The sequence below is a fragment of the Asterias amurensis genome, chromosome 20, assembly GCF_032118995.1.
Source record: "Asterias amurensis chromosome 20, ASM3211899v1".
In the NCBI taxonomy this organism is placed as follows: Eukaryota; Metazoa; Echinodermata; class Asteroidea; order Forcipulatida; family Asteriidae; genus Asterias; species Asterias amurensis.
The window spans coordinates 5,494,207-5,513,006 of record NC_092667.1 but is presented as its reverse complement, the minus strand read 5'-3'; the positions used below and the strand labels follow the sequence as shown (position 1 = coordinate 5,513,006).

The 18,800-nt window shown below is 38.6% G+C and overlaps 3 protein-coding genes across 4 annotated transcripts in view; 1 reads left to right on the top strand and 2 right to left on the bottom strand.

The window, feature by feature from the left end:
* Nucleotides 1-18,800, top strand: part of LOC139952441 (ornithine decarboxylase-like) — a 46,840-nt gene that overhangs the window by 7,328 nt on the left and 20,712 nt on the right. Inside the window, exon 2 of the mRNA XM_071951575.1 lies at nucleotides 3,668-3,722. The gene's annotated coding sequence lies outside the window, so the exon portion shown is untranslated. The remainder of the gene's footprint in view (nucleotides 1-3,667; nucleotides 3,723-18,800) is intronic.
* Nucleotides 1,034-10,576, bottom strand: LOC139952440 (uncharacterized). 2 transcript variants are annotated; one of them, XM_071951571.1, is made up of 7 exons: nucleotides 10,355-10,576; nucleotides 9,055-9,157; nucleotides 8,382-8,663; nucleotides 7,424-7,651; nucleotides 6,804-7,034; nucleotides 5,802-5,883; nucleotides 1,034-4,726 (listed from the first exon to the last, which is right to left on the bottom strand). In XM_071951571.1, the coding sequence occupies exons 2-7, from the start codon at nucleotides 9,137-9,139 to the stop codon at nucleotides 4,315-4,317; spliced, it is 1,320 nt and encodes a 439-aa protein (XP_071807672.1). In that variant the 5' UTR covers nucleotides 9,140-9,157; nucleotides 10,355-10,576; the 3' UTR covers nucleotides 1,034-4,314. The 2 variants fall into 2 exon arrangements, with proteins under 2 accessions (XP_071807672.1, XP_071807673.1); XM_071951572.1 differs by having other exon boundaries at nucleotides 6,804-6,938.
* LOC139952438 (uncharacterized) lies at nucleotides 12,558-18,688 on the bottom strand. The gene is made up of 7 exons (XM_071951568.1): nucleotides 18,389-18,688; nucleotides 16,729-16,831; nucleotides 16,082-16,363; nucleotides 14,992-15,219; nucleotides 14,300-14,596; nucleotides 13,823-13,904; nucleotides 12,558-13,370 (listed from the first exon to the last, which is right to left on the bottom strand). Exons 2-7 carry the CDS (start codon nucleotides 16,811-16,813, stop codon nucleotides 12,947-12,949), a joined length of 1,398 nt encoding a protein of 465 aa, XP_071807669.1. The 5' UTR covers nucleotides 16,814-16,831; nucleotides 18,389-18,688; the 3' UTR covers nucleotides 12,558-12,946.

The window sequence follows — 18,800 nt, the reverse complement described above, 5'->3', positions numbered from 1 at the left end:
CCGTGTTCCATGGTAAAGCCACGATTTGCTTAGGTTATGAGTGAGTCAATGAATAACAGAGCCTAAAGAGCCCTCACTAATTCAAATCCGTGTTTGGTATAAATTAACATTGTTGTACACTTTGGCCTTTTTTAGTTGAGTATATTAGAATAATATAATAATAATTATAATAGTCGATATTTATATAGCGCTTTATACACCCGAAGGGCGTCTCAAAGTGCTGAAACATACAGTATTTCCTGCAAGGTATGTGGGACTAGGTTTTTGAGTTATGATCTACTCCTTTTACATAGCACCGTGTAATGGTTTACAAGGTGGTGTGGCGCAATATGCCGCCAATCCAGCCAGGAACACCGGGGCCAACCCCTTCTCTTTTCGATCAAGTGCACTGGGTTCTTTTACGTGCGTTACAACACACGGGACCAACGGCTTTACGTCCCATCCAAAGGACGAAGCAATGGTTAAGTGTCTTGCTTAGGACAATAGTGTCACGGCTGGGGACACACTCTGCTGATCAGAAACACCAGAGTTTGAATTCGGTGCTCTTATTCATGGAATGCCTTCCATGGCAAATAATATATCTTCCTTTGTTACGAATTTAAAGTAATGTTTGAGGATCTTAACCCATTATGTTGCTTTTCATGAGTTGCTTCTGCTCTTAATTTACGTAGCCACAAACTATTCCCTTATATGAAAATATAAATTCTCCCACAGCATCTTATTCATCCAGCCATCTTATTCATTCATTCAGGTTATTATACCGAGTGGATGCTTCATCAAGCACCACCAGGCTTATCTAGTGTTCTCATCTCATTATTTTATCGCCGATGCGAATTTAACATCTCTTCCTATAAATAAAATTAAGATACTGCTCTTTCTGTTTTTAATATATACATGGCAGGTTTTATTTTCTTGTTGTTAACATGGAACAATTTTGCTATATTTTATCTCGAATCTTCGTGAATTTCTAAGACATTTCGTTATAAGCTGTTCGTTCGTAGATATATGTTTTAATAATGAGGCATTCGTTGCTTTAGAAGATGAATCAATCCAGTGATATACAGAATGTTGTCATAAAGTATCACTAAGAGTTCCTCATATCAGCAATACATTATTAAACGCATACCAATGCTTTATGCAATAATATTCAAAAATATTATTTAAACAAATATTTGCTAATCTTTCAGCCCCTTGAAATAAATCAAGTTTTATTTTTGCTGGATACCCGTGGGGCCTGTTTTCTATTTGTAAAAGGGTTAACCATTGTATGTCATAGAGCTATGCGTCATATCTAGTGATGACACAAATTATGACAGTACGCCCTCTATCAATTAAGTTCCTCGTAATTATCAACACATAACTAAAAATGCATCTAATGCTGAATATTCGAAAAATGCTCAACAGTGTTTGCAAATTTGTCTTCCCCTGAAATCAGATCAAACTTATTTGCTGAAAACTATACCACTGGGCCTTGTATTTATATAAGTTTAGTCGTAACGGTTGAATGATAGAGCTATGATTTATTACGAAGATCCTTGCTGCATATACTAGGGATCAAACAAACTATGATTAGTGTGCCCCCTCTATCGACTTAAAATCGAAACAGATACAGGTCTTTAAAGTCATAAACATAGGTCAAGTACTTGAAACCACCATTAAGCAACAACTCTGGATCAGGTGTTATTTGTTGAAGTCAGAATTTTTTTTTATGTACCCCCCCCCCTAAAAAAAAAAAAGTTTAATAAGTTTGACGTGCTGGACGAGTTCCTATTAGTTTTGTCGGAGGGAGAAACACGGCCCTTTTCCAGACCAACCCGGATTATAAAGAAAACTTCCATCCTTTAAAAACCTTTTCCCTTCTCCAAACTTACAACATGCTTATGCAGAGAACGTTTTCAAACCATTGACTTGTGACATCATCAAAAAGTTTGAGGCTAATGCGAGAAAAACATTAGTAAAGATGGCCCCCTTTTTTTTAAAAAGCTATTATGATCTTTCTACATGGCATTTACATTTAAAGTGTACTCGACAGGGCATTTTATACAAGCAATGTTGCTAGAATTATTTCTCAAATTGTCATTTTCTTGCTTTTTACAAACTCTCTGATCCGAATTTACCTTTATTACTATTAAATATTACACCTCAACACCTGAAAAGGGTGTGTCGCTATGACTCCGGATCAAGTCATGATGTCATCAGCCTGGTCTAATTCTGACTCAGTGACGTCAACTTGATATCTGCATACTCATGAACAATGTCATTACTGGACTGCTCTTGAGTGAATTTGTGGTTTTTATTTGTTGGAGGCGGATTAGGAATCTCGTACGCTGACATCGCACTTGTAGTGACATCAGATTCTTTCGAATTCGGATTGACTGCAGCTGCAGGGCTTGGAGTTTCATACGTTGAGTCTGTAATGACGTCATATTCCGGCGAATTGGGATTAATTGCGCCCTTAGGACTTGAAGTTTCGTACGTTGAGTCTTTAATGACGTCATAGCAAAAGCTTACCAGAATAAGGCTACCAGCCAAACTACTATGTTACATGTAAACATTTGTGACTGGTATCATGCTAAATTCTGCTAAGCAGAATTGATTCAAGCAATTATTTAAGCAGCTCTATGAAATTTGGCCCGGGTATTGACCCAATTTTGTAGACTTATTCAGTCCCTCTCAGATAATCAACTCTATAGGTTACATTAGTTGGCCCCCCTCTCTCGGCAGTTACAGACAAGAATCAGTTTAAACACATTTTCATTTGAAAGTGGCTTAATTATTCCCTAATAATAATACAAACTTTGTTGTCCATTAAGTTAATTATGTTAGTAAAAGCATGAGCTTTATTTTAGTATGAAGCGTTTCCCTTGTATACTTGCGTTGACACAAAGTGCAGAGTACATACAAAAAATAACAACGTGTTACGTGTATAAAATAACCAGCTTGTTCTTTACAATAAAACTCAAAGAAAAAAACCAAGATCAAATTCATTGTCGTCGTAGTGGCTTATGCGATTTGTTTAAAGCAGTATTATGCAATTTGTTTAAAGCAATACTATGCAAACAAAAATCAAGTCATATAAATATGCTGTGATTATACAATGGGCTTTTTATATAGCGCCATTCCATTATAGACCTCATTATAATTCGATAATGAAGCAGAAATTAAGCAGTAATACCAATTCAAAACAACAAGCATTTTCCTGAAGACATAATTTGAAACTCAGATAAAATTTGGCAGGCATACTTTCAGTTCCAACAGCTTTAATATTGAAATGCTGTTGTACAATGTATACACGACGACGGGTAAAATAATTTATCAGTTCAACTCTTTGTTAAATCTCACCCCCCCCCCCCCCAATCCCTTATAATGTACACTTTTTTATTTTAAGTACAACTGCATTGTTGTTTAATGTACCCTTTTTTAAGAAGGTGACTGACAATTAAATGTACCCCAATCCTAATTTTGTATTTCCAAATCGAAGTTTGTCAAATTGAAGTACAAACGCATGAAGTGTTATAATCTATTTCAACCTTTACACCGACTAAGCACTGATACTCAGTGCTTGAAAAGTGTGTGTGTGATGTCAAACCTTTCAGTTATTTAATACAGTATTTTATGGTTACATGTTTCACTCTCGGTTTCACTCTCTTTGACTTTATTTACAAAGGATATGATGATTACAGATGTTGAACTCTCTGAACGCATCCGACAGAAGAATTGAGGTAAGCTTGCAGATACAATAGTTACAACAAAAATATTGATTAAAACTGAAGCCCGCATAGACTCAAGGGTAAACAAATATGATTTTGTTCAAACATAATTATTTCTCTTACACAGACCCACACTAGTGTTGTAACAGGCACGCCATTGCCTTGTACTCTAAAGCATTCACTGTCCTTATTGTTCATTGTTGATGTCGTTGTTGATGTCGTTGTCAATGTCGTTGTCGGTGTCTCTGTCGCTGTTGTTGTCGCTGTTGATGTTGTTGCTGTCGCTGTTGATGTTGCTGTCGATGTTGTTGCTGTCGTTGTCGCTGTCGATGTTGTCGCTGTCGATGTTGTTATGTCGATGTTGTTGCTGTCGATGTTGTGGTTGCTGTCGTTTTCATTGTCGATGTCGTTGTCGATTGCATTGTCGCTGTTGTTGTCGTTGTCGATGTAAGTGTCAATGTTTTTGTTGTTCTTGTTTTGGAATTATGGTAAACTCATTTGCCGACTCGTCTATAGATCAATCCCAGCTTTTAGTGAAATTTACCGCAGGATTTAAATCCAATGCCCATAATATTTTGATATATAGCTATATAAGTATTGCATATTATTCGTAAATAATATTTTCAACCCATCCTGGCTGTTCTTCCATGGTTGTTAAGGCCTCAACATGCTCTTCGTTTAGACCATTGTTCCTCATCTCTGACTCGTCTTTCAATGCTGAACTATCATACAGGATATTGTCAACCATTCCGGTTTCATTTTCGTCTTTATTTGAAGAAGGCTGGATATCTAAGTTAACTTCATACGCCGACTCCGCTGCTAAATTAGTGACGTCATCGGCATTCGCGTACACGTTTTCGTTTTTAGTCCGGTTCTTGATAACTTGACTGTATACTGGTATAGTTGAGGCTGAGTTTGGTTCTGTGCTGACGACGTCAGAGTCTCTTTGGGTCTGGTTGATGGTGGATGTAACTTCAGCCATTGCCACGTCAGAGCTTGCGTTCCTCTTGTTGTCTCTGACAGATAAACAAAAATGCACACAGTTATAAGTGCGTTTTACAGGTTCATGTTGGAGCACTTCTAGCCCCGTATATACGTGGCAGGTGGCATAATAGGGAGGTTTCGCACGCGAACGGATAGTACGCATACGCATACGTTTACTCCGTAACCTACTTACGTGTAGCAAGCAGGATATCAGTGTCGTCTACATGCACGTATAGCAGATAGCGAGTAGCGTATGACGTCATAATGATAACGTATCTGACGCACTAACCATATCCGTTCGCATGCGAAGCCTCCCTGATTCGAAGCTCAACACCATTAGTAGAAAGTAAATTAGAATCGCCTATACTTGACATCTCTTTCACTAAAAGGAAATACAGTGCATTGAGCCATATTTGAAACTCACAAATTACCCATACTAAAGCTTTCGAAGGTTACGGGTTGAGATAATGGAAGGTTTCGATTTAAAAACGAAACAAAGTGTTTTACCTGGCGTCCCTGTTAATATTTAGGAGCATTGGTTGATATGTCATGACATTTAGCTTGCTATATGACAATGTCAAACACACACGGAAATAACCACTCATATAGGAAGTTATTCGCGTCCTTTAACCCTTTCGAGGAAGTGTACCAATCACCCTTTATGTTAAATCTTCTGCAGTTTTTATTAATTGTGTTAATAAATTGATTTATTGATGTAGGCCTACATTGTTTATATACATGAACGTATTCATTTATGTATAATTGAAGTTTCTCTAACAATACAAGTAAAACAAATTTGAAATTAGAATTAGTTGTTGTAAACTGCTAACCAGCCCAAAGGATGGTATAAATACAAAACTAGTTAGTGGTTAGACGTTTCGAACCTGGCAGAATCATGGCTTTTTCGAAACGACGGCTTCGTCTTTGGATTCGGCTCAGGCTTGCTCCCGCAGGTTGTTCTGAAGTGCGTACGCGCCCAGAGGGCTTCAGACGCGAGAACGGAACCTCAAACCGAAGCCGTAGTTTCAAAAAGGACCTATCTTGAAGGCCCTTAACCAAGATGTGGTTACATGTTACGTTTCCTCAGATATTGAGTGTTCTATTTACCTCCTTCGTAAAAGAATTATGACAACTACCAGAAGAATAACCAAAGCTGAGATCACTCCAACACTTGTTCCTATAATAGTCCCTGTGGGATAGTATAGAAGAAACATTCAAACGTACCGATGCAACTCTTTGAAATCCCAAATCAACACTTTCCTAAACTCATTTCTTTCTTTCGAAATTGTTTATTTTATTTTATTTTGAAAGATATAGACATCGTTGTTATTTTGTTTTGCTTCTCCTTAAACTTGCCATTGAGTAAATTCATTCCCATCCTCAGGATTTTAATGAAAATAATCGGTAATCTTGTTCTATTAGATGTTTAATTTGCATCGGGGATAAAGAATATTCATTTTGTTTTTACCCAAGAAACTATAAATAAATAGGTAACTTGTGGGTACAACATATGAAATCCTTTTAGTATAAGAATTGACTTTGAAAAGAACATGTGGTCTCGACGTTTCGAACAGTATCTCTGCTCGTCTTCAGGAGAAAGCAGGACTACTGGGTCCAAGTTCATAGAGCTGCTTAAACAAAAAACATTGCTTAACCATTTTCTGCTACGCAGGAATGAGCCGGATACCAGTCGTAAATTGTACATGTGATATACATGTATAAGATTGGCCAGAAACCATATTCTGGTTAGCAATATTTTATTGTGCTTAGCTACTTGTGATTGGGCCATGGTGGTCATGGAACATTGATAAGATGATTTACATGTACATCGATTGCTAGAGGGTATATATTTTCTTAGTCTTGGTGCAAGACGTTTCTCGTGTCCCTTTCACGCACACCGCGGCCAATTCACCGATAGCGCCCGCACCGACTCACCTGACTTAGTCCACGGGACGGTGAGTGGACTAAGTCAGGTGAGTCGTTGCGGGCGCTGTTGGTGATTTGGCCGCGGTGTGCGTGAAAGGGAAAGGAGAAACGTCTTGGCCAAGACTAATATTTTCTCTGCGATTTTGGACCAGCTGCGGTGTGTGGAATTTAGTAAACATATACCTGTCTGAGATGCTTGTGGGTTTGGCATCTCTCGCCCTTCAGTGGTGTCACCAGGGTTACTCGATGGCCCTCCCGACGAGGCGGTCACTATCATGTTGTTAGTCTGGTTCGTAGTCGGGGGCACTACACTTGTAACTGTGTGTGAAACAGTTGTCATTGCCATGGGTGTGTTATTAGTCTGGGTCGTTGTCGGGGGCGATTCTGTGTATACAAAAGTTGTCGGCGGTACAACTATATGGAAAAGGACGGATACTTAATGTCACATATTTATCAATAGGATTTGATTGTTTTTGTTTTCAGGCCCATACTTCACGGCGCCAACGAAGGCGATTGCCTCATGCCCCCCTGGTCATTGCCTTCATTGGTGCCCTTGAAATGCTCCAGTAGAAAATTACAATTTCCTCATATAATAGGGTGCCCTTTACCAAGGGAAAAAATTCCTTGGTGCCCCTGCCCTTTCAAAAACCAAGGATACAGGCCCGTGTTTTACTAAGAGCGATTAAGTATGCCCCGTTGAATTTTCTAAACATCTGTGTAAAAAGTTTATAAAACCTCAATGAAAGTAGTCGCAGTGAAGTTAAAGTAATGGAAGTGAGAGTGTCATGTTATTGAGACTTTACCTGCTGTACATGTTGGTACAGAGTTGCTCCATTCTGCAATGTTTGCCCTCTTTATGCATTCGATAGTCTCGGCTCCTTGAATATCGTATCCAGTGTCACACTTGAAGGTTACTCGCGTACCGGAGAACTTGGAGTTTGATAAACTATAAGAAACGTGGGTAGGATTTGTGACTTCATGGCTCCCGTGGACTGGTGGGCCAATTTCATTATTGCAAACTCCTTCGGAAACTGAAAGTCAAACACAAAATATTCTTTGATTGGGAGTCATATGTGGTTTAGTTTGCACATCCTAAAACGTATACTTAAATGCAGTGGACACTATTGGTAATTACTCAAATAATTATTAGCATAAAACCTTTCTTGGTGACGAGTAATGGGGAGAGGTTGATGGTATTAAACATTGTGAGAAACGGCTCCCTCTGAAGTGCCTCAGTTTTTGAGAAAGAAGTAATTTTCCACAGGTTTGTTATTTTATGCATATGTTGAGATACACCAACTGTGAAGACTAGTCTTTGACAATTACTACCAATAGTGTCCACTGCCTTTAATATAATGTTATATTTTTACCTAGTGTGAAACGGGCGTTTCGGAGTAATGTTATGTGACAATGTATAAGTTCACCTCTGCTTTTCAAAAACAAGTTGAATCATTTAAACAAGCTGCAGTCAAGAAGACTTCATTTATAGCAGAAAATTTCTGCAAAGTGTTGTGTGATATAAAACTTGCATTGATTTTAGGAATATGTCTCATTTCCCTGTACCTTTTCCTGGTACTTGAATTATCAACCAACGCTCAATCGGGCGGAATTACCCAAAAAACAGCTGCTGGTTGAGTTTTTAAGCCAAGAACTATCACATTTTTTCTTTACAAATTGGGGGGGGGGGGCAAATAATTTATTTATTTATTTATTTATTTATTTTGTTTGGGGGGGGGGGGCAAGTATAGTTTCTTAGCTTACTTTTGTAGATTGATATTCGCCAATGACCACCGCAGTATTGGTATAAGTTGCCTGGACAAATATTACGGCACTCTGAGTCTACTGCTATCCCTTGTCTGTCATAATCCTCGTCGTTTCCGCAGTAACACTCCGTCTCAGATTCCACACCAGCATATTTATAGGATCTACTGCCACAGTAATTGAAACACCACTCCACGGACAACCTGTCTGAGGTTTTTGAATCCCCTCTCAAAACCCGACGTCCCCATGACCCATCTTTAAAGCACCCCAAATATCCAGGTCCTATAAAACGATACAAACGTAGGTTATAGCAATTCTAATAGTGGTCACCAAATGAGATGTTTCCAAAAGGACATTAGCCGTTATAACTATTTCACTCAATCATGCGTTTGAGGGTGATGGGGGTGCTTTATTTTTGAAAAATGACATTGTTTCCTGGTGCTCTCTCGGTTTTAAACTTACATAGCACAAGACCGAGCGTCGTTTTATTTTTGTTAACAAATAATACGGATTTACATTATACTAAAAAGCAGTTTAATTTAAACATATTTACTTTATACCACACACAAGTTGTTTTCAGTGTATTTATAAAAGGCACGAGTTGTGGGCATCGAAGACAAGAACCTAAAGCAGTGATCTTGAAACTGTGTAATAGAGAGAGAGAGTTTCTTACCGGTAGCCTGCGCATTTGATGACGTCATTAGTTGATAAACCAACGCCGTCCAAATTAGTGCAGCTCCGTACGATGTATGAAGCATTGTTTTGGTTCCAAATGCCTGAAATCAAATTGTACAAGTAACTAAATATTTTGTATAAGAATATGAGTTCGTGTTGTACTAACTGGGTGTGTTTTAATTCCTTGCGTCGGACTACACTTTCAAAGTTTCCATTGTATTATAAGTGTTGCCATTAAGGACTCTGGACACTATTGGTAATTGTGCAAGACCAGTCTTCTCACTTGCTGTATCTTAACATAATTAGTAAAAAACCTGTGAAAATTTGAGCTCAATTGGTCGTCGAAGTTGCGAGATAATATTGAAAGAAAAAACACCCTTGTCACACGAAGTTGTGTGCTTCCAGATGTTTGATTTATTGACCTCAAAATCTAATTCTGAGGTCTCGAAATCAAATTCGTGGACAATTACTCCTTTGTCGAAAACTACGTTACTTCAGAGGGAGCCGTTTCTCACAATGCTTTATACTATCAGCATTTCCCCATTACTCGTTACCAAGTTCAACAAATTCTGTCCCTAGTCAACACTCAACTCAAAATCATATCCTATTTAGCGAGGCATTATTTTTCCCAGGGGTCGATTTCACAAAGAGTTAGGACTAGTCCTAACTTAGGACTAGTCCTAAGAGATATCAAAAACGTACAGCTAGTCCTAAGTTAGGACTAAACTCGTCCTAACTCGAGATAAGACTAGTCCTAACTCTTTGTGAAATCCACCCTGGAATCATTGCATCTCCCATGATGACACTGTATAAACATGTATATTTAAATGCATTTTTATTCAGGCAGTATTTTTCAGGAAGGCATTCTGTTTATTTGTATGAATTTTAAGCATTGTTTGGGTTCCAAATGCCTGAAATCAAATACTGTTCAATTTTAAAACTTTTTTGAATATTTGAATTACGAGTAGAGAGTTTTGTTCTGCTGGTTGACATTTACCTCCTTGTGTCGGACCACTATTTCCAATTGTGACTGGCTATAGTCTGGACTGGCTATAGTGCCTCCATCGCCAGATTATGTCCCTATTCGACACTATACTCAAACCCATGATTCTGTTTCGATCAATTCAATTTCGTCTGGGTTGTGTATAAAACCTTTTTAGTATAGACACTTATCAATGTAACAATTCCTCAAGCATTCACCCGTTATTTTCAAATCTGTTTCACTTTTAGTTTTCCTTTCAGTCTTTTGATGTTATTGTCATAAATAGCCTATTATAATTTGTACAAGAAATGCTTACCTTTAAACAGTAGTTTTATATGCACGGGATTCAAGTACAGGCCACAACCGCTACCAATCAGTAAGAGTTAAAAAAGAAGAACATGATTCCCTTCATACGGTAGGCCTACACCACTTCTTTTTAGCGAAAATATCATACACTGCAGTCTGTGTACAAACCAGCTTGCGTTCGTTCCAGTCAGTGATCAGAAGTACAGTCACAGTGCAATGCTCGGAGGATGTTGCTTTCATTTTTAGTTCATGTATAAGGTTTAGCCTATATTGCAAAACGTACAGGATATATTTTCTTTAGTTCCGCATTCCATTGTGTAAAACCACGGTATACATAGGTTTTGAGTGGGTGATAATGAATAACAGAGCCCAAAGAGCCCTCGCTAGTTCAAATCCGTGTTTGGCATATTATTGTACACTTTGGCCTTTTTTATTTGAGTACATTAGAATGCCTGCCATGGCAAATATTATATCCTCCTTTGTAACGAGTTTAAAGGAGGATAATTAGAACTGGTGATTTTCACGAGTTGCTTCAGCTCTTAATTTAAAGTCACCTGGAAGTGGTATTTTTTCAAAATAAAGCTTTTGTCACTAATATATGTGTTTTGATGAGTGGAATGTGAATAAACAGTTAACTAAGGTTTTAAAAAATCATTTCTTATGTTATTTACAAATTGAAGAGTAGACCCCGACCCGAGAGGGCGCTGTTCGTGACGTCAATCGAGGCAGACTTTGCCTGTAATGCGTAGAGTCAACACAATTGCAAAGTACATGTACGAACCAAGTCGTGAGTTTGTACGTTTAAAAAAAAATGTTTTTTTTCCGGTAATGCCGACCAGGTGTATTGCTGCTGAATGCAGAAAAAAACACTTTTTGAAATGTACCAACTCACGACTTGGACGTACATGTACTTTGCACCTGTGTTTACTATGCGCATTGCAGGCAAAGTCTGCCTCGATTGACGTCACAAAAGGGGTAGGCGGAGTCAGCCCCCCAAACAACTTTATATATTTTTTAAACATATAAATCGTGACAAACAATTACTAAAAAAATTGTTTTATTGTTCGTAAGCATATACTCTTATGTTTGAAAGAAAAAAAAATTCTATTTCCAGGTGACTTTAAGTAACCATGCACAAATTATTCCCGAAAATATGAAATATAAACTCTACCTCCACAAGACAGTAGCACCTTGTTCATCCAGCCATCTTATTCATTCATTTAGGTTCTTATACTGAGAGTGGATGTTTCATCAAGGGTGCTCTCGTGTTCTCGTCTCGTTATTTATCCCGATGCAAATTTAAAATCTCTTTCTATAAATAAAAGTCAGATACTGCTCTTTCAGTTTTACATGGCAAGTTTTATTTTATTGTTGTTAACATGGAACACTTTTTATCTCGAATCTTCGTAAATTTGTAAGACATTTCGTTATAAACTGTTCTTTCGTAGATATATGTTTTAATAATGAGGCATTCGTGTTGCTTTAGAAGATGAATCAATCCAGTTAGCAGAATGTTGTCATAAAGTATCACTAAGAATTCCTCATATTATAGCAGTACATTATTGAACGCATACCAATGCTTTATGCAATAATATTCAAAAATATTATTAAAAAAAATATTTGCTAATCTTTCAGCCCCTTGAAATAAATCAAGTTTTATATTTGCTGGATACCCGTGGGGCCTGTTTTCTATTTGTAAAAGGGTTAACCATTGTATGTCATAGAGCTATGCGTCATATCTAGTGATCACACAAATTATGACAGTACGCCCTCTATCAATTAAGTTCCTCGTAATTAGCAACACATAACTAAAAATGCATCTAATGCTGAATATTCGAAAAATGCTCAACAGTGTTTGCAAATTTGTCTTCCCCTGAAATCAGATCAAACTTATTTGCTGAAAACTATACCACTGGGCCTTGTATTTATATAAGTTTAGTCGTAACGGTTGAATGATAGAGCTATGATTTATTACGAAGATCCTTGCTGCATATACTAGGGATCAAACAAACTATGATTAGTGTGCCCCCTGTATCGACTTAAAATCGAAACAGATACAGGTCTTTAAAGTCATAAACATAGGTCAAGTACTTGAAACCGCCATTAAGCAACAACTCTGGATCAGGTGTTATTTGTTGAAGTCAGAATTTGTTTTATGTACCCCCCCCCCCCCCAAAAAAAAAAACACGGCCCTTTTCCAGACCAACCCGGATTATAAAGAAAATTTCCATCCTTTAAAAACCTTTTCCCTTCTCCAAACTTACAACATGCTTACGCAGAGAACGTTTTCAAACCGTTGACTTGTGACATCATCACAAGGTTTTTGAAATGAGGCTAATGCGAGAAAAACATTAGTAAAGATGTCCCCCTTTTTAAAAAGCTATTATGATCTTTCTACATGGCATTTCCATTTAAAGTGTACTCGACAGGGCATTTTAAACAAGCAATGTTGCTAGAATTATTTCTCAAATTGTCATTTTCTTGCTTTTTACAAACTCTCTGATCCGAATTGACCTTTATTATTGTTAAATATTCCACCTCAACACCTGAAAAGGGTGTGTCGCTATGACTCCGGATCAAGTCATGATGTCATCAGCCTGGTCTAATTCTGACTCAGTGACGTCAACTTGATATCTGCATACTCGTGAACAATGTCATTACTGGACTGCTCTTGAGTGAATTTGTGGTTTTTATTTGTTGGAGGCGGATTAGGAATCTCGTACGCTGACATCGCATTTGTAGTGACATCAGATTCTTTCGAATTCGGATTGACTGCAGCTGCAGGGCTTGGAGTTTCATACATTGAGTCTGTAATGACGTCATATTCCAGCGAATTGGGATTAATTGCGCCCTTAGGACTTGAAGTTTCGTACGTTGAGTCTTTAATGACGTCATATTCTGGTGGGTTTGAGTTAACTGTACCCAGACGGCTTGGAATTTCGTAGGCTAACCCTGGAGTGACGTCAGCTTGTTTCGTGTTGACTGTACCATTGGCACCATCTATTCCCCCGTCTCTTCTTTTTTGCCTGTATATTTTGTAGGACAACATAGTTTACTTAACAATGTGGTTAGGTTTTTCAACTGCCCGTGACAGTACTTGTTATATAGGCAATCATTTTCACACGTCGTGGACGTAATTTAAAGGGCAGGTTGCATCAAGCATAACTGGTTATTTTCCCTGATGAAATTCCTCATGTGCTTTATTGCCAAGGAAAGTGCATCTACCTGTTGTCCTGTTGAGTCTGCTGCCACCGAGCGTCCTTTTTATGCAAGTCTGTCAAACTTGATGTAATTTGAGACATGTGTCTTGGTAGTTACAATGCATTTCATTTGAACTTTAAATGATAAATGGTCAGCAGCGTGACCCGTGTTGGTCACATTGACCCTATCCATAGTTAAGTTTATGCTTCAGATTGGGCCTCTTTGACCTAACCCGTGAAAACTAAAAAACGTGATCTGAAGACAGTTTGCATCTTACCTCTTTCTGAAGGTAATAATGACAATCACAATCAGAATCATCAAGGATACGATTACTCCAACTGCTATTCCAATGAAAGCCCCTGGTTGGATTAACAAAAAACATAAATAATCCAGAATAGCGGATTTGAGACATGGTTTCTAGTACTCAAAGCAACTTCAAACTCTTTCCGGTTCTCTTTGATGTACCTACTCAGTAGTTCACTGAATATACACTGTGATCTGATATGAATAAGCTTCCAAATCCAGAGGCGCTATTATGTTTTTTTTTTTTTTTTTTTTGAAAACAATAATAATTTTTTTGGGGTGACTTTTGTACACATTATGAGTAAGTTTAATATACTTGCTTTATTTCAAATGAAGCAATGACATCGCAGCACAATAATTATCTTCTATTAGGTTCTTTAATAGTATAGTTCGGGAGAAAACATTTTATCTCTGGACGATTTGAACTGGTATGAATTTTAGATAGACAAACCTGTTTTGGATGTTTGTGGGTTGGGTATCTCTCGCTCATCAGTGGTGCCACCAGGGTTACTCGATGGCCATCCCGACGAGGCGGTCACTATCATGTTGTTAGTCTGGTTCATAGTCGGGGGCACTACACTTGTAGCTGTGTGTGAAGTTGTCATTGCCATGGGTGTGATGTTAGTCTGGTTCGTAGTCGGGGGCACTACACTTGTAATTGTGTGTGAAGTTGTCATTGACATGGGTGTGTTTGTCTGGGTCGTTGTCGGGGGCGATGCTGTGTATGAAAAAGTTGTCGGCGGTACAACTGTATGGAAAAGGACGGATACTTAATGTCACATATTATTAATATAGGATTTGATTGTTTTTATTTTTAAGCCCTACACTTCACGGAACCAACGAAGGCGATTGCCTCATGCCCCCTGGTCATTGCCTTGGTGCCCTTGAAATGCTCCAAGAGAAAATTACAACTTCCTTATCATAAGGGTGCCCTTTACCAAGGAAAAAATGCCTTGGTGCCCTTGCTCTTTCAAAAATAAAGCATACAGGCCCGTGTTTTACTATTAGCGATTAAGTATATACCCCCATTGAATTTGCTAACATCCATACTGTAAGTCTTTGGTTTTGTAAACCTCAATGAAAGTAGTCGCAGCGAAGTTAAGTGTAATGTATGTGACTGTTTCATGCTATTTTGAACTTTACCTGCTGTACATGTTGGTACAGAGTTGCTCCATTCTGCAGTGTTATCACTCCGTGTGCATTCGATAGAACCTTCACCTTGAATAATGTATCCAGGGTCACACTCGAAGCTTACACGAGTACCGAAGAACTTGGAGTTGGCTGAACTATAATAGACGTGGGTAGGATTTGTGACCTTGCGCATCCCGTTGGCTGGTGGGCCAATTTCATTATTGCAAACTCCTTCGGAAACTGAAAGTCAAACACAAAATGTTCTTTGATTGGGAGTCATATGTGGTTTAGTTTGCACATCCTAAAACGTATACTTAAAGGCAGTGGACGCTATTGGTAATTACTCAAAATAATTATTAGCATAAAACCTTTCTTGGTGACGAGTAATGGGGAGAGGTTGATGGTATTAAACATTGTGAGAATCGGCTCCCTCTGAAGTGCCTCAGTTTTTGAGAAAGAAATAATTTTCCACGAATTTGATTCGAGACCTAAAGTTTAGAATTTAAGGTCTCGAAATCAACCATCTGAACGCACACAACTTCGTGTGACAAGGGTGTTTTTTTTTCTTTCATTTTTATCTCGCAACTTCGATGACCGATTGAGCTCAAATTTTCACAGGTTTGTTATTTTATGCATATGTTGAGATACACCAACTGTGAAGGCTAGTCTTTGACAATTACCAATAGTGTCCACTGCCTTTAATATAATGTTATATTTTTACCTAGTGTGAAACGGGCGTTTCGGAGTAATGTTATGTGACTATGTATAAGTTTACCTCTGCTTTTCAAAAACAAGTTGAATCATTTAAACAAGCTGCAGTCAAGAAGACTTCATTTATAGCAGATAATTACTTCAAAGTGTTGTGTGATATACTTGCATTGATTATAAATATGTCCCATTTCCCTGTACCTTTTCCTGGTACTTGAATTATCAACCAACGCTTAATCGGGCGGAATTACAAAAAACAGCTGCTGGATGAGTTTTTTAAGCCTAGAATTATCAAAAAAAAAATTTACAAATTGGGGGGGGGGGGGGGCAAATAGTTGTTTTTTGGGGTGTTTTTTTTTTTTTTTGGGGGGGGCAAGTAAGTTTCTTAGCTTACTTTTGTAGATTGCTATTCGCCAATGACCACCGCAGTATTGGTTGGAGTTGCCTGGACAAATATTACGGCACTCTGAGTGTGCTGCTCTCCCACGTCTTCCATAATCCTCGTTGTTTCCGCAGTAACACTCCGTCTCAGATTCCACACCAGCATATTTATAAGATCTACTGGCACAGTAACTGAAACACCACTCCACGGACAAGCTTTCGGAGGTTCTTGAATCCCCTCTCAAATCCCGGCCTCCAATCTGCCAATCTTCAAAGCACCCCAAATATCCAGGTCCTATAAAACGATACAAACGTAGGTTATATAGCAACTCTAATAATGGTCACCAAAAGAGATTTGTCCAAAGGGAGATTAGCCGAGAGTGATGGGGGATGCTTTATTTTTTTTTTTTTTTACGACATTGTCCCCCGGTGCTCTCTCTGTTTTAAACTTACATAGCACAAGACCGAGAGACGTTTTATTTTTGTTAACAAAATAATACGGATATTATACTGAAAGCAGTTTAATTTAAACATATTTACTTAAGACCACACACACAAGTTGTTTTCAATGTATTTATAAAAGGCAAGAGTTGTGGGCATCGAAGACAAGAACCTATAAAGCACTGATCTTGAAACTGTAATAAAGAGAGATTTTCTTACCGGTAGCCTGCGCATTTGATGACGTCACTAGTTGATAAACCAACGCCGTCCAAATTAGTGCAGCTCCGTACGATGTATGAAGCATTGTTTTGGTTCCAAATGCCTGAAATCAAATTGTACAAGTAACTAAATATTTTGTATAAGAATATGAGTTTGTGTTGTACTAACTGGGTGTGTTTTACTTCCTTGTGTCGGACTACACTTTCAAAGTTTCCATTGTATTATAAGTACTGCCATTAAGGACTCTGGACACTAAACCTGTGAAAATTTGAGCTCAATTGGTCGTCGGAGTTGCGAGATAATATTGAAAGAAAAACACCCTTGTCACACGAAGCTGTGTGCTTCCAAATGTTTGCTTTCTTGACCTCAAAATCTAATTCTGAGGTCTCGAATCAAATTATAATAATAAACAAACTACAGCATTTATATGGCGCACTTTACTGAAAAGGAGAAACATTCAAAGGCGCCGGTCAAGTTTTGTCAAGATGTTGGAAAGCAAGCAAGAATAAGTGTGTTTTGAGTTTCTGCTGGACGAGAGTAATGTTGTGTATTTGTCTGAGGTAATCCGGAAGTGAGTTCCAGAGTCTCGTGAATAGAGAGTTTTGTATTTCTGCATGGGTGACATTTACTTCCTTGTGTAGGATAGCCTTGCTCAAGGCAGTCGCATTATTCGCTCCGAAAAGACGCAGCTGTAAACCCACCCGCCGTATACCCTGTGCATGGTGTGTGCTATCACACCGAATGACCAACCCGTATACACACTGTCACATCGCACGAATACTGTTCACACAAGTCATCGCACTCGTACACCACTAACCGCATGCGGAGGCCGTCAGGTCGACAACAGCCTTGTCGGGTCTGTATCTTCCCGTTTTAATGTGTTGTATTGAAAAAATTCCAATAGTGGACGAAATTGGGGGGGGGGGGGCTCGAGGATATGCTAGTATGCAGCTCATGAATATGTATATCGTTCGTCAGACCTATCAGACAACACAGGATGTGAGGCAAATGAATTATTCATTTTGACGTCCAATCACGCACTTCCCTTATCACGACCTTTGGACCCTATCATGCGTCCGTGGTGGTGGTGTGTGAGGTAAACATGCCTCGTCTTTCGCGGGCATTATGGTAATGAGCTGACCGTGGGAACTCTTCGCTTATAGTAATGAGGTCAGTGGCTTCAACACAGATCCTACAAGGCTGTCGGCCTGACGGCCTCCGCATGCGGATAGTGTACGGGGGCATCGTGTCGTGCGATGTTACGCACAGTGAATACGGGTGGGTTTTACGCTAAGTGAATACGGGTGGGTTTTTATACAGCAGCGGTCTTTTTTCGGAGTGAATAATTCGACTGCCTTGAGCAAGGCTATGTGTAGGACCACTATTTCCAATTGTTGCCAGTGGACTAGCTAAAAAGTGTCTCCATCGCCAGATTATGTCCCTATTCGACACTATACTCAAAACCCATGGTTATTTTTCGACCAATATCCACGTATGAGTTGTGTTTAAAACCTTTTTAGTATAGACACTTATCAATGTAACAATTCCTCAAGCATTCACCCGTTATTTTCATATCTGTTTTCACTTTTACTTTTCCTTTCTAGTCTTTTGATGTTATTGTCATAAATAGCCTATTATAATTTGTACAAGAAATGCTTACCTTTAAACAGTAGTTCTATACGCACGGGATTCAAGTACAGGCCACAACCACTACCAATCAGTAAGAGTTAGAAAAGAAGAACATGGTTCCCTTCATACGGTAGGCCTACACCACTTCGTTTTAGCGAAAATATCATCCAAATGCAGTCTGTGTACTTTGCAAAACCAGCTTTGTGCGTTCGTTCCAGTCAGTGATCAGAAGTACAGTCACAGTGCAATGTTCGGAGGATGTTGCTTTCGTTTTTAGTTCATCATGTATAAGGTTTAGGCTATATTGCAAAACGTACAGGATATATTTTCTTTAGTTCCGCATTCTATGGTGTAAAACCACGGTATACATATAGGTTTTGGGTGGGTGATAATGAATAACAGAGCCTAAAGAGCCCTCGCTAGTTCAAATCCGTGTTTGGCAT